The 24,216-nt window shown below is 41.2% G+C and overlaps 1 protein-coding gene across 1 annotated transcript; it reads right to left on the bottom strand.

Moving 5' to 3' along the window:
• Window positions 1–1,654: 1,654 nt before the first annotated feature.
• Window positions 1,655–23,499, bottom strand: RIOK3 (RIO kinase 3). The gene is made up of 13 exons (XM_077492574.1): window positions 23,083–23,499; window positions 16,770–16,891; window positions 15,170–15,315; window positions 14,775–14,882; window positions 9,849–9,958; window positions 7,924–8,067; window positions 7,704–7,831; window positions 7,169–7,351; window positions 5,884–6,043; window positions 5,674–5,754; window positions 5,233–5,322; window positions 4,413–4,520; window positions 1,655–2,540 (listed from the first exon to the last, which is right to left on the bottom strand). The coding sequence occupies exons 1-13, from the start codon at window positions 23,482–23,484 to the stop codon at window positions 2,430–2,432; spliced, it is 1,893 nt and encodes a 630-aa protein (XP_077348700.1). The 5' UTR covers window positions 23,485–23,499; the 3' UTR covers window positions 1,655–2,429.
• Window positions 23,500–24,216: the final 717 nt, after the last annotated feature.

Raw genomic sequence — 24,216 nt, 5'->3', positions numbered from 1 at the left:
GCACTGCCACTTTGTTCTTTTACTGACAAATTATATACTGTGTGTCATTTCTGTATTGCTTCAATGGCCAAATGTTGCAGCCATTTTATCGTTAACCACATTCTCTCATCAAAAAATAAAAAATTGGTTTAGAAATGGTTTAAAATGTCAGATTTATGCCCACTACTGGAAACTAAAAATACTGCCTGTTATTTACAGTTTCATAGAACACTGATTGTATAGATTTCGGTATACTTCTAGAGGTTGGACTAGAGACTTGTGTCTCTCTCTTAGGGCTCATTTGCTTCAGCACACAATAAAGTGCCTACCACGATTTTTTTTTTATGCTTCAGTGATGATTTTTTTTTAAATTTGGCAGATGCCCCATGTGAGAGATTTCATATTTGCAATACAGCCAAAACAAAGCAAAGCAAAGCTGAATAAAAGCCTCTCAAAAGCTTCAGGTGCTGTAGGGCGAGCTTTGTTATAGACCTCTGGAGGCTTTGAAGAAGCTTTGAAGTACCATGAAAGCAACATGGGGGTACCATTTTTTTTTTAAATAAAGCTAAGCACAGCAAACACAATGTGTGAACAGGACTGTAAGGTAACCAATTTTATTTTGTGACAGGGGCTTTGAGAAGCATTCAGAGTGCTAAAAAAGTATGTCCGATGCCACATTTTGAAGCAAGTGTAAAGGCCCCTTTCACACGTGCGGACCATATGTCATCCATCCCTTTTCAGATGAAATACAAACATAAATGCATACATATGCGATAGCGGGTGTCAGTGGATAAACATCCGCTGACACCCAATATCATCCGTCTCCACTATGATCCGATTCTGCAGACGGAGGAAAATCCCATTTTTCTATCTGTCTACAGAGCGGATCGGATGAACACGGACAGACGGTCCGTGTTCATCCGATCCCCCATAGAGGAGAGCGGAGATCTGACAGGGCGGTCCCTGCACATCAACGGAGCGATCCCCGCTGCGCAAGCGGATGTTCACGGGGTGGATCATCACGGATCAGTCCCGTGTGAAGGGGGCCTAAAGCAGCCCTTTCCCACAAGCCATCCTGTCCATTCAACATTATGTAACTGGTTACTAACATTTATAGGTAAATTTGATCAAGGAAAATTCCGATTGCCTCTTTGGGACCCGGAAGGAATTTTTTCCCCCTGCTGTAGCAAATTGGATCATGCTTTGCTGGGGGTTTTTGCCTTCTTCTGGATCAACTGTGGGAATAGGATTGGGTATACGGGATTGTATGACATTTTTTATTTATTTATTTTGAATTTGATGGACTGGTGTCTTTTTTCAACCTGACTGTATTTCTATGATCCTATTCACAGAATACAAAGTGTTCTCTGATTGGACAAGATGAGGTAAGGGGAATCCCCAGTTTTGAAATTCTTCAGATTATAACAGTGAGAGGAACCAGATGGATGCAAACTGTGCCGCCATTACTACAAAAAGACACACACACACACACACACACACACACACACGTTATTATATAACCAGCAGCTGAAGATCCTGGGAGGGCAGAAAGCCCCCTTGAACAATAAAAACAAAGTTTAGTGTATTTTATTGCTTTTAACTGTAAGATGCTGTGTTCCTATTGTTTGGAGAGGAGAAAAAAATAAATAAATAAATAAGTAAAATCAGAAACAAATGCATTCAAAACTCTATTTATTTTAGACCTGGAGATTACACAGATACATTACTATTATGTCTGTTATGTAGTTGTCATTAGAATTATATAGAAGCAAGAAAGAAAAAAAAAACTTTAGTAAAAAGCACATCATTGTTCTTTTCTAGATAGAACTTTTAGGCCACAGGCTAATTAGAGTCAAATGGATCAGATTATTAATGTTAAAAACTATCCTGGTTAATATAGGTTTAGATTATATTATCTCATGTTGATGTTTTGAGAGATCTATAGTTATTTGATAAAAGGGTCAGCACCCTTCTGAAAACTCCATGTAATTCCAGAAGTTAACAAAATGTATATTTGCTCAATCCAAAATCTGTGAGGAAAAAACTATTTCCCCTTCACTCTCAACTCCATAGTAAAATATTTCACTTTCACAATATTTTTTTTTTTTCTTTTTTTTAACCAGTCACCCCAAGCACACTTTTCTGGATTCAACCCATCTGCTTTCACACGGCTCAATGAGTAGCAAAGCAACTGGACCATCTTATGATAAAAAATAAAAAAAACTTAGAGCAAAGTCTGCACTTCTGTGCCACGCCAAACCATGTTGGAGGCATGTAAGCAGACATCATACTCTAGATCGGGAACGGTGTTCTCGAGGGTGAATGGTGATCTCTATCAGCACTTCCAACCTGCATTTGGCAGGGAAATGAAGCACTGCGTTAATGTTGTCAGGAGACAACCATTTTTTGCCTTGTTTGTTCAGCAACTCTGCATGGGCATCACATCAGGGTTATTCATCATATATTCTTGGAGGTCCATCATCATCATCTTTCTGAAAGGTAGAAACCTTCTTTGCATGATTTTGAACATGATCTTCATTCATTTTCTCCAGGGCTTCAATCTAGAGGAAAGAGAATTAAGTGTATTACCACAGATCCAAAATTAACAGCAACTGGGTTAAAGACCACATCTGTCTGTGTTGTCCCAACAGCACCAACGTTAGATTCAAGCTTAAACTGGAAAACAGCTGACGTAGGACAGGTTTAATCCAACCAGGTGCTTCAGAGTAATACAGACCATTCTAATTTCAGACACTTTGATAAATGAGGGCCTATTATCCCAAACATGAACATGTTGGATACCACCAAAAGGGGCTAAGCTACAAATAAAGGTTTCATTTCTTAACAGCATAGAATTCATTTGGAAATATACATTTCAAACCCTTGAAAAGGTTCTCCTTCCCACACACTCATTTATAAAGCTATGAATCCGACATTCAATCATTCACTGCATTTCTAATTTTCTGGCGCACGCGTTTTAAATTATAGTGACTTACCTGTAATAAACATTGGTGAATACCGCATTCTCAGCTTTATACATTTGAGGAGAACACTCACCCCCTTCTCTTTAATTCCCCCCTTACTTTTTTTTTTTTTTCCACTGGGCCGCCCTTCATAAAAACATACTAACATGCCCATTGAATCCAGGAGTTTCTCTGTAGTACCTGGCATTCACTGCTGCACACTGGGTCCCACGCCTTCCTCCTTTACATTATCTGGAAGCTGGCCATCTCTTTCTGGTACTTGCAGCTGGCCCCCTGATGACAAGCCATGTACTATACTGAGGCCTCCTGGGATTCATGGCATAGAATCTCAAGAGGCTGCAGGCAACTGGGAAAGTCATTCTGGCCTAGGTGAAAATTCTTGGAAATTTTCCCAAATATAAAGTGTGCTTAAAAGATAAGTTCCCGTTTTACAAATAAAGAAAATGTATTTTTTATTTAGTTATTGTCGTAGGAACCTAGAAAACATTGCATCCATGATCAGCAGATCACGGGCGCCACGCAGGACTCCTACAGACTGTCAGTGTAAGCTGTCTGTATCTTTTATGATCAGGCAGTTTCACAAAGACAGGAAGAATCAAGAACTACTACAGAACTCAAAAACACCATGGTAGTTCAGCGAATTATTCCAGGCCGACAGCCGCAAAGGCATTTACAGAGCTCTGAATGAATAACACGGCCATATAGGTGCAGTCCTGCACTGCTGCTCTCCTTTCAAATGGTGACAGCCAGGCATGGGGAGAAGTTCCCTGGTCTGCTGTCATAGGGACTGCGGAAACCCAGGAGCAGGAACATGTTATACCTTAAAAACAGGTGTAACATGTTCCCGAAGGTGAACTTATCCTTTAACTCTTCCCTTCCCCAGCATCAAAATACTCATCTTCCTTTAGCCCCCCCTGGTGCCAAGGAAGTGACCTGGAACAGATGTTCCCTCATAGTTGTACATGCCAAGTATTTCCCTTCACTTTAAAATGAACAAACAGAGCCGTAGAGGAGCAAAAAGGGAGGTGGGCTTTAACTGAGCCCGTTTGGCCTGCATTGTCAAAAGCACGGTTTCACGTTAAAAAGGTTAGTATCCACTGTTTTAGGCATATGTAGATGCTGCCAAAAGGCTACCACTTATGGGATGCAAGTGAAAATTCCCAATATGCTTTTCTTTTCATGTTCTCAAGATACCCATATTATCTGCTGGGGCTGTGTTGGCACACACCTTGTACAAAAAACAAAATTGCTTGTATCAAAACAAAAATTAGGAGGACATCTGAATTAATTAGCAACAACAAGTAAACTACACTTCATTGGAAGCTGAACAATAGGTCTTTTCACTTGATCTTGTCCTATTCTACAAAACCATGCAGAGTTGCAGTATGAAGGTTTTGTTAGGCCTTTTATTCAGCACACAATCTATAATAAAATAAAAATGTGATTTACCTCTGCAAGGAAATCCACTTGATTATCAGAGGTGATATTCAGGCCAGAGACCATATTGAAGAGTTCACGTTCATTGGGAGTCTCTGCAACACCACATTTCTGGAAGAACTAGTGAGCAATGCAAATAATATCTTAGTCATTTAACAAGATCTGTGTGTGTCAAATTACTTCAGCAAAAATGAAAATGCTTGCTATTCTGTTTTCCCAGCCAAAACCATCTATTTTAGTCTTGCATGAGGAATGGAAAATCCAGTTATCCAGGGAATCTTTAAAGAGAATTTCCTCATATACAATCTCAGGGATAATGGTTTTCTTTGGATGGGTAATGGGGAAAATCTGCACTAGAAACACAGGAAGGCCATGAAATGCTGAAAGGGCCTTCAGCCTTCCCCTATGCTCTAATATGAAGCATTATGTCTCTCCATGTTGCTGGTGGTGATTTTCCTTTACTTTCTATCTGTGAAATTACTGTCAAGAAAACAGTAATTAAATAGAATCAATAGGGCCCTGATCAGATGTAGAAACTTAAAAAAAAAAAAAAAAACCTGACCTTATTATCATTCCCCACCTCTATCCAAAGCTAGAAGAAAAAAAGAAAGCTTTGACTGGCCAAATATTTATTACAAAAAAATGTTACCACTCCTGCATTATTTATATAAGCAGGACATAATCAGCAATTAATACGAGTTTAACATGCACACACATATCAAGTATCTATCTGTCCAAGTTGGACCAATGTAACAGTATGCAATGTCTGGAATTAAGTTTAGCTTACACTCCACCACAGATTTATTCTTTAAAATGTTTAATCTTTATGTACCTGTGACACATTTCTGCAGTCCCTGTACAGAAATTCCAGTCCATGTGGATGCGTAGGCTCAACTGACTGACTTACATCAATAAGCCACACCTGTGAGAGAAAAAAAAAAAATAATTAAAAAAAAGAAATTTATATATATCGCCCAAAACAAAACCTTTGATAATTTGCCAATCTTACAACATAAATGCATTCACTTTTCAAGTTTAAAAGTATACAGCATACTGCGAAGTATGCATGAGCAGCATTACAGTGTACATCTAAACTTAGCCAAAACCAAGACTGTAAAAAAGGCTTAACTGTTACATACAATGTTAGCAACACCTCAAGCTCTCGAGTCCTAAACCATATGTTCATGTAAAATGTATTCAATCATGAAATAAATGTTATCTTTATTATCTCTCCATCTTCAAGCTCTGATACGGAGCAAGCAAATACACTTACCTTCCCATTATGCCACATCATGTTATATTCACTCAGATCAGCGTGAACAAGAGTACACTCTTCATAAAGCTGCTTCATCATCTAACAAAAAAAAATAAAAAATCAATAAACCCAAACATGCTCCAAGCTTCAAATTAGTCAATGCAGTAATGCACCATACTAAATGTCAGTTTTGGAACCAACACTGTACTGTCATAAATGTAAACTTACAGCAAGGACCTGGTAATAAGCAACTTTGGAGTCTTCCAAACCAAGCTTAGCTTCTTTAAGGGTGGGAGCAGGTACCTGATCCTTCCCAATAAAAGACATGACCAAAACATGCTTCTTTAACAGAACAACTTCTGGGCAAGGAATGCCAGCTTTCGCCATTCTGCAAAAACACAGAAAAAAAAAAAAAAAAATTTATACAAAACATTACAAATATTACATGCTTTGTATCATTTGTGGTTAGCTGTACTTGCTGGGCTTCATTTAGTGTATGGCTTGATGATGTGACTAAGACATCTAAAACTACTGTCAGTAACATCAGTACAAGAATGATAGGACATACCTAACAACCTTCCCTTAGAATGGACACAGGGCAAAAAAGCAAGTGTAATAGTGCAACACCTGTGAACCGTTTGGTCAAGTTCCTGGCTATATCTTTTCAGCGCCCAGACTCCCAATCTGCACTACAATGGCTATGTGATCACCTTACAGCAAACATAGCCCGCAATATAACTACATTAGTTTGTCTGGTACCATGGCTCAGCCCTGCATTTTTTTTTTTTTTTTTTTTACATGCCTTCAACACTCATGTAGAGCAGGGGCGCTCAACCGGTGGCCCGCAGAGCCTGCTGACACGGTCCCCCAACCTCCTGATCTAGTAATGTGGGTCAGCAAGCCCAGATCGTGGGTTGCCAACCTACCATCCCAGAGTATCAGAGTGGATGGAGCCAGCGTTGCAAAGGGAGCAATAGCCGCATAAGCCAATGCTTCCTGTACAGCACCAGCTCACGTGCTAGATGAAGTGCATTTGGTATCACTCCGCCTGGGAAAGGAACCTAACAGCCAGCAGAAACCGAAAGCTAAAAAAGGTCAGTTTTTACTCATCACAGCTTTTTAATAAATAAATAAAAAAGGGGAAGGAGTTTGTTATTAGGCCGCTTTCAAATCATCCATGGGTGCGGCACAGTGCACCTGAGCCTTCCCTGTGGGAGAAGTTACACCAGTGGTTGGGGGGTGTGTGGTAAACACATGTAAATAAGTCCTTATTGTCCTGAGCTGCTCTCACACCTGCATCGCAAGTGCAGTGCAATGCACCTGCGTCTTTCTTGCACTGAATCAATGACTTCCAGTAAAAAAAAAAAAAAAAAAAAAAAAAATCTGCAAGTTTGGTGCACTTTCTAAAAGTGCACAAAAACTCCACCACACCTGCAAGATATAATAGATCTAGAGTACTCCTGCCATTGCATCATTTTGATATGCTTCAAATATCGCTGGCAGCTCTGCATACCTCTTCAGGTTATGCTTTTCCTTTTCGGCCCACATTCGGATAATTTTGCGTGGATTCAATTTGCTGAAGCGATCCTTGAACCTGTAATCATCCTTAATATATTTGTCTCTGTTCTTAAACTCATTTAGAGTTGTCTTGAATACCTTTAGGGCACATTCAGCAGGTACTTTCTGGTCTTCCATGCTTTGAAAAAATTAAAATAAGATTGAAATCGACATATAAACTAATGACGCAGCAGGCAAGAACATCTGAAAGTTTAATCCACCCAAAAGTAACATTTTAGTTTTAGCTGGATGCAAATTTTCTAAATGAGCTTCTGGCTTCTTATATCTGAATACTCCAACAGCATGATCTCTGTGCCTGCAAACACTTTGTTTAGAGATTCAGGCGTGAATGTGCACAGCTCTCACTAATAGTCCCCAAGAGATCAAAGACATTGACTGTTGGTTTAACTCAACCCAACTGAAATATCCCTTTTGGGTGAACCAATCCTTTAAAAAAAAAAAAAAAAATCAAGCTTTTATTATCCCCATACCTTCCTCCATTTGCGTGAAACACAACGGATTCTTTTCCAGTGCTTACACAACCATTAATGGTGTCCAGTATCCCAGAATTCACCATTTTGTACAAAAGTAGTCTGGTCTTTGGGTCCACCACTTTTTCCTATAACACATTAAATCAAAAAAATAAGTTAGCGCGGTCTACATAAACAGCATGCACATGAGTAATAAAATGTAAAGACAAGTTAGACTTACAGCTGTTGACACTTCCTTTTTGTCATGCACTCTGGCACTCTTGCGCTGTTCAGAGATTGAGTGTTGCTTTAATGCATTGAAAACCTGATTGGACAACTTCAAATCCATTCCGATTCCATCTCCAACTTGAAACTCTGGGGCAAACTGAAAGATTTAAACAAAGGTTAGGTTCATCACGTTCTGAAGATTTTATTATCAATATTACGGCAAATATAAAGCATATCCTACTGGTCCTAATTAACAGTTTAGCTCAGTCAAAATAAACCTTTAATCAAAAACTTTATTGGACCTCATTTTCCCCCTCTCGCAGAATAAAAAAAAAAAAAAAAACAAACACACAAACACACACACACAAACACACAAACACACACGTTATCATGCTGGCCATGAAAAACACTTTCTAAAGGCACACAGAGATAACACTGCCCTAAGCCTTTGACCAAAAGCTAGCCAACGCCTTCAGCAGTGTTTGAATCTAGCCTTTAAAGCAATATATAGCGCTTTTCTCCTTTTTGTCTTTATTATGTTCAGGACAAAGAGCAAAACTTTTTTTTTTTTTATACTTTATAATTAACAAATGAAAAAACTGAAATCTGAAAATGTCATATTCAACACACTCAGCATTGGTTTTGAGTCTGCTAACCAAGTTTTCTGCACTTCTTTGCTTCAAAAGAAAAGATAGGTTGGGGGTCCTAACAAATTTTGTAGCAAAAATAAATAAATGTGGATTTTTAGGAGCTTATTCAGTTGGCCGAATAAGGCTGCCCTCCATGCAGGGCTGCTGGGAGATGCTTGTGCTTCCATCTCAGAGGTGCATGTAGGCAGCCCATAGAGGAAGTGGATGGACACGCAGTGGATGCACAGACACAATCACACGTCATTTGGGCATGGATCCGAACACAGATCCGTGCACCCCCTCCAGCTATAATTTGAAACTTTGACATGTGATTTTGTTTGTGCAGCTGCTGTGTATCCATCGACTTCTATGGGTTGTCTGTATGTATTGAGGACAGGCCTAACCGCCCGTCTGACTGAGCTCTAAACATGTGTAAAAATTAAAAAAATAAATAAATAAATTCCCCCGAAGTAATATAGGAGCTGCAATCGCTTACATTCTTCTAAGAATGCTAAACTAAGTTGTTAGACCAACACACTGAATTTTACACTTTTTAGGTCACTAACCCAGAACAAGCAAGCATGCCAGTTAGAAAAGTCACATGGCCTTCTCTTCTAATTGTTCAGGGGGTTAGTTAAAAACAAACATACTGAAGAAAGAGTCAGTATGATAGCCAGCCTGCTAGATCTTTGCAATGAAAGCTTTCTTCTTTAAAGAAAGGTTTGTTAAAACATTTATATAAAGCAATAAAAAAATATTACATAAAATATATATCAGATTGTAAGCATAAAAAATGTGACTGTACCCAAAACACAATGAGGGGAATTTACTAAAACTGGGAGCAGGTGTGTGTATGGTAACAAAGCAGCTTTGAAAACCAGAAGCTGACTGGCTGCCATGCCAAGCTAACCCAGATTCTGCCTGCTCTAGTTTTAGTAAATTTTCACCATTATAGTTTTACTATACAGGTACCTCCATTTACAGACCTGGTAAAATACTTGGTAACAACACCCTAGGTACTCTAGGTTCCTCCCACAAACCAAAATTTCAGTAAGGCAACTGCCTTTTATCAAAATAGCTGCTGTGACCATTGCTTGTGAGCAAATGACTGGGTTAGGGATGTTAAACTGTAGTTAACATTAAACCAGAGGCTTAAATGAACAATTTCATGGTGCCTGTAATGCTTTGCAAAATGATGTCAGCATGATAGAAATGGCTAAAATAGATACATCTTGTGATATTTAAAAATAATTTGGTATTCTGCTATTCTTCCAAACAGTATATAACAAGCGTGTTCTCCTCTGCTTACATTCTCCATCCGAGCTGTATTCTTCCTGCCGCACACGACTTCATCATGTTTGGTTGTAATGTCTTTACCTTTACCAATGAATCCTTTTTTGGGGGTGGTGGTTGGTTTATCTGTATATGAGCATATGAGAACATCACTGGAACACAATTACTCTAACATTTCAAGAAAGTTTTTTAATCCTAAAAAAGTATATACATAGCGGCCACTTTCCATAGGTCCCCCAAAGTGAGATTGGACACTTTCACACTGTATTGAAGCCTCGTTCTAGTGACTCCCATCAAGAACAGCTTAAAGGGAATCTCTCAGGATACAGTCTGTTTTTTGTTTTTTGTTTTTTTAAGTTGCGAGCTCTGGGACTGTCGATCCTAATCTCCGATAAGCAAGAGAGTCACTGACCCAGAACAAACAAGCGCACATTATCTTTCCTGATAACTAACACCTCATTATTCCAGGCTAGTGACTTAAGCCCGGTACACACTATAGGCTTTTTTTCCTTCAATCCAGAGGGACAAACAAAAAAAACTGACAGAGTAATGTACTAACACAATGGATGTTAGAGCAGCGATATCCCCAGCTATGCTATTGTGTTCTGATGGGAACAATGAATAGTGCTGGCAGCCATTGACTACCAGTGCTGATCAGATGCAGGTGGGATGATGGTTTCCCAGCATGCTTGTTCAGAAAATGGTCATCAGATCAGCTTCTGATGGACAGGCAGCTGTACACATGGGTGGAAAGTTGACCAGTTTCTACTGTACTGGCGATTAAAGCTGGCCACGCACAGCTCTATAGTTGGCATCACCCAACTTGACAAAAGAATTTAAGTAGCCAAGTGGAAAACTGACAACTGAACAGTGACAGCATCCTATGAGATGTAGTCATTGTACAGGTTTTCAGCTGTGGGTGCTGTGGCTCCTTGAATATATTAACCGTCAGAGGAGATTCCTCAATTCACACTGTTTAGCATGGGTGTAGAAGCCTATTAGATTTCTCTAATTAAAAGAGGAGTTTCCCATAAAAAAAAAAAAAAAAAGTCAGCAGCTACAAATACTGCAGCTGCTGACTTTTAATAATCAGACACTTACCTGTCCCAGGGTCCAGCGATGCAGGGGGGAACGAAGCCCTGCTCATCCCCCCCCCCCTCCATCGCTGCAATTGTGGGCACCCAGCTGTGGCTTCACAGCCGGGCACCCACTGCACATGACAGGAGGGAGGGGGCGGAGCTGAGCCCTTCCTGCGCCGAGGGGAAGAGACGTCAGGAGCCCAGGCACTGAAGGAGGCAGACTACGAGGGACCCCCTAGCAACCGGCATTTAGAGGAGAGTTAAAAATATATTTTTCCCCCAAATGTTTTTTATTTTTTTGTGGGTGGAACACCACTTTAAGCCCATGGTCAGGACAAGAGAAATCTATGCGAGTAGGACTAGCATTACCAAGCAGCTAAGCAAGGATGAAAGCCCCAGCATATGCACCCTTAAAAACAAGGCAGCAGGTGATAGACCCGTAACTCTGCCCTGCACAGGGCACTAGGATTAACAAGATTGTCTACATTGACATGAGTAAACATGGCACTAAGCTTCTGAACATAAAAGATGAATGTATTGACAAACAGTATTGTGATCACTTTGAGAGCTCCTAAAACACTTACGCTGGTTGCTATAAAAAGGTAGTCGAAAGTGGCACAATAATTTACATTCTTGGATCGGTAGGTGTAACTTAAGATGTGCATGTTGCCAAAAATGTTATACTTATTTTAGGCAGTACCGATACAGATAGCGCTTTCTTATTTTAAGCGGGTGCAGGCATTGTTTACAAGGTTTGTCTGGGCGCATAAGAAACCACGTCTTTCACACACCTTATTAACCCTACCAAAACAATATGGTGGCTTGACGTTGCCAAATGTTAGGCGATATTACCAAGCAGTTGGTAGAATAATCACTTGGTAACGCCATAGTGACCTGAAGCTGTGGGTGCAAGTAGAACAGTGCCAATCTCCAATACCTCTAAGGAGGGCGCTGTGGTGTTGGGATTTTGTGCCTACAGATCTAAAATCTCATCCCTTGATAGGGAATACTTTGAAACAATGCCTACATGCCATTAATTATGCGGAACAAAAAGACATCTCCATTGACCCCAATAATTGGGAACCCCGACCACGCAATTTTTGATTCTATGGGAGAGTGAGCAAACTATTGCATCAGTTTGTGACGGGAGATAGAGGGCCTACTATGGAGGAGCTGACTAATCCCGGGGGCCCCTACCAACTTGAGTTCTGGAATGCAGCTCAATTATAATACTTTCTTCAGACTATACCAGACCCGCAGGCATATACTAGACAATTGACTAAAATTTGATGAGTATTGCTCGGGAACAAAACCATTGTCTCACGTCCTCTCAGAGATGTACAAGTTACTTAACTCCCCTAGGGAGCAACCAGAACTGGCCTGTGTGTTAAAATGGAGTACAGATCTGCATCGCACATTTACGGATTTACTAATTCAAATTATGATTGAGCTTTCTTATAAATCTTCAATCTGTACCAAAATACAGGAAACCAATTATAAGATATTTACAAGATGGTATATGACACCTAGTCAACTTCATGCCATCTTTCCAGATGCGTCAGAGCATTGCTGGCGATGTGGTACAGATAAAGGGACGATTTTGCATATATTTTGGACGTGTCCCAAGTTTACTTCTTTCCGGGCAATGGTTCAAACGATTGCACAGAAATTTACTAAATCTTCAAATCCCGAATGACCCGGAGTTTTTTTATTTATTTTTTATTACGCATTACCACTATTCCAACAAAAACAAAAAATCTGTCCTATGTCATTTACTAAATGGAGCTAAATCCTGTATACCATTGATGTGGAAACAGCATTATGGCTGAGGAAGGTGGAAGATATTAGAAAGATGGAGAACCCGATATTGACAGCAACTGATAGAGACAGGAGATTTATAAAAAAAGACATGGACCTCTTGGAATTTGTTAGTTAATTCAGAAGAGGGTAGTTCCCTCTTAGGGCTGTGAAACACGGATATGAGTCTGAGTTAAGAGCTATGATGTGCGATCAAAGAGACATCAGATGCGATACCAAGCACCATTTTTGGAATCCTTCCCCTATCCCCCCCCCCCCCCCTCCATTTAGATTTGTTTTTTTAAGTTAAAGTATACAGAATGAAGCAGAGGAGCTTTGTCACATAAGGTAATAAACAGGAACTTAGATTACTGTAGCAGTGAGATACTTAGATTTTTGAGTTCTTGTATGTATAAATTGAATATATGTAAAGTTTCTTTTGTAACATATGCTTATTATTTTAGGAGACTATGATCTCTCTGCCCTCCTAAAACTCACAAATGACTTACTAACAGCCAAAACGAACAGTCATTATTCCATACGCTTACTCTTGAACCTTTCTGCTGCCTCTGGTACAGTCAACCACCCCCTCCTCTTCAAAAAACTCAATTTGCTGGGTCTCCAAGGCTGCACTCCGTTGGTTCGATTCTTATCCATCTCTTCGCACCTTCAGTGTCACTTACAACTCCACTTCCTCTTCTCCAACTCCCCTTTCTGTTGGGGTCCCTCAAGGTTCTGTCATTGGACCTCTACTATTCTCAATCTACATGTCCTCCCTGGGTCAGCTGATAGCCTCCCGTGGCTTTCACTACCATTTATATGCTGATGACACCCAAATCTATCTCTCTGACCCTCAGCTCACCCCATCAATCTCCTCACGCATCACTGATCTACTAACAGACATATCAACCTGGATGTCAAACCACTTCCTCAAACTTAATCTATTTCCTCTCCCACGTGCCCTTTCCCCTGCCTTCTCTGTCAAGATCAATGGCACATCTATCAGTCTGTCCACACATGCCAGGGTGCTAGGGGGTAACCTTAGACTCTGAACTGTCCTTTCAGGCCCACATACAATCCCTGTCCAAATCATGCTGCCTTAGCAACATTTCCAGAATACACCCCTTTTTAACTAATGACACCACCAAGCTTCTAATTCATTCCCTGGTCATCTCTCGCCTCTACTACTGCAACTCCCTCCTCATTGGGTTACCTTTACATAGACTATCCCCCCCCCCCCTTCAGTCCATAATGAATGCCGCTGCCAGACTCATCCACCTTACCAGCCATTCAGTGTCCTCCAACCCTCTCTGCCAATCCCTCCACTGGCTTCCACTCACCCAACAAATGAAATTAAAAGTACTAACAATTTACAAAGCCATCCATAACTCTGCCCCCTAGTTACATCACTAACCTAATCCCAAAATACCAACCAAGCCACTCTCTTCGGTCATTCCAAGACCTCCTGCTCTCTAGCTCCCTTGTCACCTCCTCCCATGCTCGCCTCCAGGATTTCTCCAGAGCTTCTTCCATCCTTTGGAACTTCCTAATCCAATCTGTCCGACTGTCCCCTAATCTATCCATCTTTAGGCAATCCCTGAAAACCCTTCTCTTCAAAGAAGCCTATCCTGCTTCTAACGAACACTGTTTTACTTCCTCCATCAGCTCATCCCCCACAGCTATTACCTTTTGTATCAATTGACCCTTTTTAGATTTTAAGCTCTAATGGGCAGGGCCCTCCGATTCCTCTTGTACCAAATTGTAATGTAAATGTAATGTCTGCCCTCATGTTGTAAAGCGCTGCGCAAACTGTTGGCGCTATATAAAACCTGTATAATATTAATAATAATCTCTCATTCTGTAAATACTGTTACAGTATGTATATGCAATTAAAAAAACATTAAAAAATTAAAACAATGTAATAAAACCAGCAAGTGAGAAGACAGTCACTCCATTTCATTTTACTAATGAACTAAATCAATAGGAGTATCAGAGTTTGAAGCGCTGCCAGGAATCTAGTATGAGGTCTCAACAGAGCATAAATATAGCATCATCTGTATCCTCACCAGCTTTATATGGGTCGTGGCGTGTATCCTGCCAATCCACTTCATCCTCGGAACTGTCAGTATCTTCACATGGATGCACCTTGCGATAGTTTTCAAAGGATATGGAAACTGCAAACATCAGAGTATCATGTTAAACTCGTTTGCTGTATATTCTTGGCCACATCAAGATGGATTTACTAAAACTGGAATGTGCAAAATGTGATGCAGCTGTGCATAGTAATCAGCTTCTAACTTCAGCTTGTTAGATTAAGCTTTGGAAACACACACACACACACACACACACACACACACACACCTGGAAGCTAATTTGTTTCTATGCAGAGCCACACCAGATTTTGCACTCTCTAGTTTTAGTAAATCAGCCCCACACTGTCCTCATCACTAGGCCACGTTACCTTTACTGTCGCCATTAAATTTCTTCTCCTCTCTGAGAAGCTGAGCATCATACTCCTTGTCAAACTGCGTCTGCAGCATCTGAGCCAACACGGCATCACTTGATGTATCAATGTTCTCACTGGTTAAGAAAGCACCTTCATCGGCACTAAAATAAGAGTAGAAGATGGAGGTTAACTGATTCAACTGACAAGACACAGTATTATTGCAGCAGAACTTCATGCTCCCAATCAACACTGACTAACTGTTTATCCTTCAGCTGACAGCTTTAGTAAAATGTATAGAAAAGTACATCATGTTTGCTTGTTTTAAACTTTTTTTTTTTTTTCCACATTTCTTCAGTTACTTTCTGGTTTCCAAGCCTAGGAAAATGATGTCATACATTCAGGAGGAGGCGATTCTCAGCTAAGAACACCCTCTCCTGTTTGCAAGCCTGAGCCAAGGGCAGGTGGATTCCAAGATGTAAATGCTAAATGAATCATCTGCACTTACTTAAGATGGCCATGCCTAAGAATGCTAGGGGGTGTTTTTCAAAGTAATTTCTCAACAAAAGAAAGCATAGAGACATAGATGGATGGGGGAGTTTGCTTTGAATATTAAAAATGAATCAAATAGCATTTTTGGTTTGTGGTGCTCAGATGAAGTATAGTTCCACTTTAAGTGGATCTAGTGTAGGGCTGCATTCACACCTGGCCACTTTAAATTGCAGGCAGATTTGCCACGATTTTGCCCGTGATTGCAAAACGCCCGGGTGTGAATGACAAATAGCACATTTTAGATGCCATCAATTTGAATGGCACCTAAAAACACGGTGTGGTTCTGCAGCAATTGTCCCACGGTAAATCACACTGCAATCATGGCAAACCACATTGCGTGAAGGATGTTGCCCAAAAGAAGTGCCTGAACTTTTTTGTGCGACAAGCTTTATGCGACATGGTTTGCCGCACGATTTATCGCTGGACAATCGCGGCAGAACCACACCACACGCGGTTTTAGGTGCCATTCGAATGAATGGCATCTGAAATGTGTTGTGCGATTTGTCATTCACACCTGGGAGTTTCGAAATCGTGGACAGAAACGCGGCACATCTGTCCACCATTCAAAATGCCCAGGTGTGAATGCAGCCTAAAGGAGGAGGAAGAATACCATAGAAAGAATAACTGCTTAAAACAAATCTTAAAAGTGCAATGCTACTGTTGGTGAACTTATCAGGCCTTCATTCCTTCTCATATTCCTCAACCATGATAAAAAACAGTCTCATTTGTATGCACTTGGTGGTTATATGCCAATTTCAACTGGCATTTTTTGACAACTCCTGCAAGAGTTGCATAGGACTTTGAACTGTCTTCCCATAGTATGCTTTATAAATGATATATGGTTTTACATGAGCAGCATGGCTGCTTTCTTCTGTGAGGTTTCAATTCTTCTGAAAGTGCTAATAATGAAGAAAGGTCTGAATTAAGATAAATCTCATGAATATCTTATGTTTTGTACAGCTAGTATATATTGTGATAGATTTATTCAGCACCAGCTTCAAATTAGTGATCACCGGGAATAATAGATCTTAAAATAGGAGAAGATAGAAGCTGATAAAGAACTTACAGCACTTCTTCCGGGAACACATGTCTCTCTTCTTCTAGCTGCAGCTCTCTGGCCAGCTCTTCACTCATGACATCTGTCAGGGAGCACTGACTTACAGGCTTTGCAGGTAAACCCCAAGGGCTCTGAAATGGAGGAGAGAAGCTTTACACAATGCAATAAGCAACTAGTAACCTGTCAAACAGAGTGGATTTACAGAATTGTGAATACATTTTTCATAGGAGATAAATACCCTATTTATCGGCGTATAACACGCACCCTTTTCCCCTTAAAAACAGGGGGAAAAAAATCATGGGTGCGTGTTATACGCTGATCCCCCACCGTAGTGAGCCTCTGGGCGGCTTTCAGCTGCCTTCGGCCCTTCTCAGCGGACGAAAGCCGTTGAGAGTGGGCGAAAGCTGCCCAGAACTACAGAGCGCCGCCAAGATACACAGGACACCCGGCTCTGTATCTCGGAGGCGCCATTTTTAAAAGGCAAAGCTGCAAATGACACTGACAAGGGTGCAACGATGGACAAGGCTGCATGACAAAGCTGCATATGACAGACAAGGCTGCAGATGGACACTGATAAGGCTGCATTGATGGGCATTTAAATGTAAGTTTTTTTTTTCCTTAAACTTCCCTCCTAAACTTAGGGTGCGTGTTATACGCCGATAAATACGGTAAATGGTACCTGCCATTCATTTTACAAAAAATTACTTAAAATGTGAACGCCAGGCAAGCAACTAAATACACAGATAAAATACACACACAAGATTGTTTGACCTGTCAAAGGATTTGTATTTCTGTCCATCCAGTCCTGAGATTTACACAATTCTGCCACAGAGCAGAGTTAAGTCCAGCAGGAACAGAAGTGTACTTTCACTTACATGTCCTCTCCCCTACCCACCATTCTGTGACTGGACAGTGAAAGGAGTAGGAGCACAGTGATTAGTTCATTTTTCTGTCACCTTGATCTCTCCTCATACAGCATGCTCTTTGCACTGCAGAAAATCTGATTACTTGTGCTGCTTCTCCCTCCTCCTCTGAGATATGCAGAACAGGGACTGAAAGGACGACACCAAATCAAAATTGGGTACTTACACTAATGGTACTAAGGTATTTAAATTATAGAGGTTATTATTATTATTATTTTTTTTTATTGATTACAGAGCTGCATTAGTTGTGCCTTTTAGATGTGCCTGGAGTTCAGCTTTAAAATTATATTCCTATTACTCTGAATGATCTTTGAAAGAGGAAGTAAATCCTGATGGGTTTACTTCCTCTTTCATTCCCTGCAAAGGTAAAGCATAAAATGGACTACTGTGCATCGCATAGTAGTCCATTATGTGTCACTTACCTGACACAGGAGCCAGCGATGTCACCGCTGTCCCCTGTAGTCCGGAGCATCCATCTTCTCGGTGGGTCTCGCTGCTCTGCCGCTGTCATTCGGCGAAGCGGCGATGACGTCGCTCCCACGCATACGCACGGGAGCCCCCACTTGCGGCATATTGCCGTTGATCGGTGCCTGTCTTTCAGCAAATATCTCCTAAACCGTGTAGGTTTAGGAGATATTTCTTGGACCTACAGGTAAGCCTTAATCTAGGCTTACCTGTAGGTCAAAGTTGGTTGTAAGTGCTCATGCACACGGACGTTTAAAAAAACTGGCTGCAAAGCTAGCTCCGATGCCTGGAAAAATTGTTGTTTTTTTTACCGCGTTTTGCATTGGCGTTTTTGCGCGTTTTTTAGCGTTAGCGTTAAGTAGCGTTTTTTAAGAAACACATCTCTTGGCTATAGCACTCAGAAAACAAAGAAAATATGTTACGCGTTTATGCGCGTTTATGCGCGTTTTCCCGCGATTCGCGTTTTTACAGCTCTAGCTCCACGCCACGGAACGCACTGGTCCTGGGTTTTTTTTACAGCTTAAAAACGCCTATGCCATTTGCAGCTCAAAAACGCCTAGGTGGGCATGAAGCCATAGACTAACATGGATGGCCGTTTTTAAGCTGCAAAAAAAGCTCAAAAAAGTGGCTGTAAAAACGTCCATGTGCATGAGGCCTAAGGGTTTACAACCACTTTAAGTTTGTAAGCTGACTTTGTGAAGATCCTCACCCATTCATTTTCTTGGATTCTGTGACACGTAATCACTATATGCTGTGAGAAGTCACACATATCACAGAGCCTGCCTTCTGATCTACTGGGGTGCTGAGAGGAGGCAGAGCCTATACAGGAATCACTGCTTGAAGGCAGCATAGTACTATGGGATATGTAGATGTTGGAAATTAAATTTTATTTGAACCCTTATGGTTTGTACACACGATCGGACTTTCCATCAACCAAACCATGGAATTTTGTCCAAAGGGTGTTGGCCCAAACTTGTCTTGCATACACACGACCACACAATTGTCAGCCAACAATTACGAACATAGTAACGTACTACATTGTTTTCCAGCTCTTTAGCGCCACCCTTTGGGCTCCTTCTGCTAATTTTGTGTTAGCAGAAGATTGGCGAGTATTGATTGGCACTTTTCAGTTCATTTCTGAATGGGCGTTCGTCAACCAGCCACGCTGCGGAATCGGAGGAGATAACGTGTTATTTATTATTGGCCTTGGAGTTATTGCTTGGACATTTTTTTGGTTGAATAATGATTTGATATATTTTTGGATGCATAGAATGCACTTTTTGGTTAAGTTCTATTGGCAGATAGCATGTCTAATGTTCTATAAATATTGATGATTGAACATTTCCAGAATAGACACGGTCTCAAATTCCTGGTAATGCTAAAAAAAGAGAGGGGGGAGAAAGAGACAAGTCTCTTTAAAGAATAATGGGATTTTAATTGAGACTCTCAATTAAAATCCCATTATTCTTTAAAGAGACTTGTCTCTTTTCTCCCCCCTCTCTTTTTAGCATGTCTAATGTTATGTGTTTTCTTTTTGTAATACACAATAAAAATATAAAAAAAAATGTGTAGAATAATACTTGGCTATGTGTTTTACTTCAAATAACAGTTTGGGAGTAGGCAGTTACATTTAAAAAAATACAATGTAAAATTGATAAGGGATGCCCACATATGGGATAATGGTGTTGTGGCAACTTGCCCAAATTAAAAAAAAAAAAAAAAAAAAAAAAAAAAGTGCATAATAGTACTCTTAATATCACAAAAGGCCTTTTAAAGTTAAAGCGGAGGTCCACCCTAAAATGGACCTCCGCTCATCGGAATCCCCCCCCCTCCGGCGCCACAATCGGCACCTTTCAGGGGGGAGGGGGGTGCAGTTACCTGGATAATCCAGGTAACTGCACCCACTTCCGGGCTAGCTCTCTGCGGAAAGGGGCGTACGTTACGCCCCTTTCCGCAAGCGCCCGCCCCCTTCAGCAAGTGCCCTGCTGCCCGCTGGGAAACACACAGCTCCCAGAGGCAGCGGGGACCGTCCGGATTGCGCCGCGCGGCTCGCGCATGCGCAGTAGGGAACCGGGAAATGAAGCCGAAAGGCTCCATTTCCTGATTCCCATACCCAAGATGGCGGCGGCACGAGCGAGCGATCGGCTTCGGGTGCCGACATCGCGGGCGCGCTGGACAGGTAAGTGTCACTATTTAAAAGTCAGCAGCTGCAGTATTTGTAGCTGCTGGCTTTTAAAAAAAAAAAAAAAAAAAAAAAAAAACGCGGAGTCCCGGTGGACTCCCGCTTTAATCTGAAATAACTCCATTATCACCAGCAAAGCAGATTCATTATTATCCCATTAAAGAAGAGAATGTGCGCTCCATTTGGAGATTTCCTAAGTTGCCATGTCACAATCTTGTAAACGCTAGTTTACAAGACCGACCGCTTCTGAGCATGCATGTTTGTACTTTGGACTTTTGTACACACGCTCTGAAAATCCAACAGACATGTCTGCAGAAATGTGGAAACCTGCTAACCAACATTTTGTTGGCGGAAAGTCCGACAACAATTGTCCAATGGAGCGTACACAGGGTTGGATTTACCAACAACAGCCTGTCATCGAACATTTCCCATCAGAAAGTCAGATCGTGTTAACGCAGCTTTACTTTTTAAAACAAAACAGTTTCAGATAGGAATGCAAAGTACTGGCATAACCTCTGTTCCCAGCTCCATAGGGGCTTAGGAAGGTGGTGTGCACAAACAGCAGTACACTGATCTTCCCAGTGAATTAATGTACAGAGGGGCGTGTCAGTGCAAGCCTGACCATTGGGGGAAGGCAGGCTGTTCTCCCAGGACAGCCAGAAAACTGACCACATTGAGATGGATGTGCTTTCATGCCTTGTGTGGTCAGTTTGAAAATACTCTCTCCCCCCACTCTTACCATGTGAGAGCAAGCAGAATACACTTAATCTGGTCTTTCACCAATAGCCGGGGTCCCCATTGACTATTAGGAACTGATCAAACTTTATAAAACTGAGATAAATTGTATTTTCTACAAGTGTGCCACCCTGCTGATCTTCTTCTGCCTATAAAGAGGCCAATGCAATATCATAAAAGCAGTAGAACAGAGAAGATATAATCAGTGAGTCAGACAGAAATTCCAGGTTATGTGTGACATCACTGACATCAGATATTGTGCAATAGGTGAACAAAGTACAGCAGTAATTCCATAAACACGGTACGGTAATAAATAGCAATGGGTGTGCTGCTAAATAATCTGCCAGGAGTCACCAGAATGGGAGGAGTTCGTGTCATCTAATGAGACGATTAAAATAAAGATCATACAAACCAGTCAATGCTAATTCTATGAAAAAGTCTTTTTTTTGTCTATTGAGGGCAATAGGATTATAGTAATTCTTGGATATATTGGTTATGTTTGGACTCTAGCAAACTGTGACTCTTAGTGAACACAACATACAGGTATACGAGAAATAATTATAGACACTGACACAAGTACACCTACACAGGTTGAACTGGATGGACCATTATCTTTATTCAACCTTACTAACTATAAAACCCTTCTGAAGGCAACAGTAGAACCCAGATACCCAATAATTACTATGCTGCTATATCCCTCTTGGGCACTAAAATTTTTAATAAATAAAATAGTTTTTTTGGTATATACAGATATCTTTCATCAGAGCGCAGGTCATATTTATTTTCTTTACTGCCATCTGGGACTCCATTAGAGAGATTTATTCTCACTTCCTGTCCAGCTGACACCAGTCTCTCCAGTATATAAAGTACCACACAGTTCTAATTAGGAAAGAGCTTGTGTTGTGAATCTGGGCTTAACTCCAAAGCCAGAAGAGCTGACATTTCTGGTCCAATGAGCTGCAGGCAGGGGATTGCCCACCCCCACAGCTGCTGTTACAAGGGGTGGGAATTGTTGGTGACATCATCGACCTAATATGACCACAGCTCATTGGACCAGGAAATGACAGCTGGGCATGAACCCAATTCTGGACAAAGGCAACACTATCCCTACTTCTGATTAAAGATCACACCGAAATATTGTATTGTAACTATTCCAAAGATTTTCCCCATTATTTCTGGTGACAACTCAGATTTGGGATTTCCCTCACTTTCATTCTTAGGGGCTGTGGTCACCAGGACAAGGGGAGTGAATCTAGTGTGGTCAGAAAAAAAAAAAACCCAGACAGTGGTTCTAACCAGCACTATTCTATTAAACATAAAACTTGCTTTAGATACAGTCACACGGCCAGGAGAATAGACTTTAGATACAGTCACATGACCAGGAATATTAAAGTGGAATTCCAGTCTAGGAGAAAGCTTAAAACGACCCCCACTTATTTCTAACACCTGTACTACCTACCCTGTAGAAGATGTGTATACTTACCTATTCTCAGGGTGCTCCAGTTCAGTCACATGATCAAGCCCCAGCGGCCATCAGGGAAGAGGAGAGATCAGTGACAACAGAGGGAATGTCTGTGCGGTGACATCACCCATTGGCTTTTTATGGGGCATCTGTTCATCCGCTCCCATCATGTGACCTGGGTATAGGTAAGTATACACAGCTACCTTCTCTACAGGGTCGTTGGTATAGGTCTTGGGGGGCGGGTACATTTGTTTAGCTAGTTGTAGCTCAGAGTTCCACTTTAACTTTAGATCCAGCAGAGCTGTCAGAGGTGGGGCAGTGCCCGGCTGGTATAAGGAGCACCACATGGCAGCTGTGTCCTTATATGGTGATGGGCCTGGTGTGACCCCACCTGTGCCCCTGTGTACACACACATTATATATATATATATATATATATATATATATATATATATATATATATAATCTACACACACACACTTTTTTTTTTTAATTATACACACACACATCTCAGTATAGAGAGGGGTGACCATGATGTAGGTGATTGGGGTCTCACCGGCCGGGATTCGGGTGTGATGATGCCCCCTCGCTCCATCTTCTCATTCAGACTAGAATGGGTGCTGAGTGTGGACGGAATGTCGGTCGGTGGTGGCGGTAGGTAGGTTGGTAGGTCGTACAGAAGGTGTAGAGAGATGGCGGACTGTGGGATATGTCCGGACTTGTCCCTCGGTGCTGGTCTCTGGAAGACACTGGCTGTATAGATGTATGAGGACGGAGAAGAGGTCCTAGGATTGTCCTGGTTCCGGGATTGACAGATAACAATGACAGGCAGTAGCTGGGCTCGGTGTGAGGGCTCAGAGTCGGGACAATCGTCTTCTATACCGGGGGTGACGGAGCAGCGCAATGCACTCTGGGAGTAGTGTGACTGTTCCCCTCCCACACTAGGACCGCCCTCCATACGTCTGCATGTCCTCACCGATGAGGAATGTGACTTGTAGAGCTGACAGAGCGGGCCTCTCTGTGTCTCACAAATCCTCCATTCCTATAAGGAGAAGAGGAGTTCAACGCTAAACTAGTTTTCATTTTTTATTATAAGTTGAAGGTGTTTGAATAAATAAGGTGATAGAAGAATGCTATATAGTATTGTGGAGTTCTCTCCAATCATTTACTCAGCAACTTCGGTAAAATGTCTACCGATACCAGCGTGCTCTAGCGTCCGATCCGCGGACTGACGTCACCCGTACTTAGTCACACAGAGCGGGGACAATGATTGGGTGTGCGTGACAGGCAGTCATACATTATCAGGAGGGGGTTTACAGAGGAGATACCATGAATGTGTTACCATGGGGATGGCACTCCTTCCTGACTACATGACGTCTTTGTTATGGATCCTATTATATCATGTTGTCATGACATACTGTCCTATATGTTATAGATCATTATATGGTGTACTGTCCTATATGTTATAACTCATTATGTGACATACTTTCCTATGTGTTATAGATCATTATATGACATACTATCCTATATGATATAAATCATTATATGACATATTATCCTATATGATATAGATCATGATATGACATACTGTCCTATATAATATAGATTGTTATAGATCACTATATGACATACTTTCTTATATGTTATAGATTATTATATGATGTACTGTCCTATGTGTTATATATCATTA

This window comes from Lithobates pipiens, unplaced genomic scaffold, assembly GCF_037356315.1.
Source record: "Lithobates pipiens isolate NorthernLeopardFrog02 unplaced genomic scaffold, aLitPip1_a1.2 Scaffold_19, whole genome shotgun sequence".
NCBI classification, from domain to species: domain Eukaryota; kingdom Metazoa; phylum Chordata; class Amphibia; order Anura; family Ranidae; genus Lithobates; species Lithobates pipiens.
This window is presented reverse-complemented; position numbering and strand designations above follow the sequence as displayed.

Bases quoted from the DNA above. Each gene is read 5' to 3' on its own strand.
- RIOK3 (XM_077492574.1), bottom strand. From the start codon at position 23,484: ATGGAGGGCGGTCCTAGTGTGGGAGGGGAACAGTCACACTACTCCCAG. The intron at 16,892-23,082 runs GTGAGACCCCAA...CCTCCATTTCAG, and splicing joins TCACACCCGAATCCCGGCCG to AGCCCTTGGGGTTTACCTGC. The intron at 4,521-5,232 runs GTACATAAAGAT...ATTGCTCACTAG, and splicing joins ACTGCAGAAATGTGTCACAG to TTCTTCCAGAAATGTGGTGT.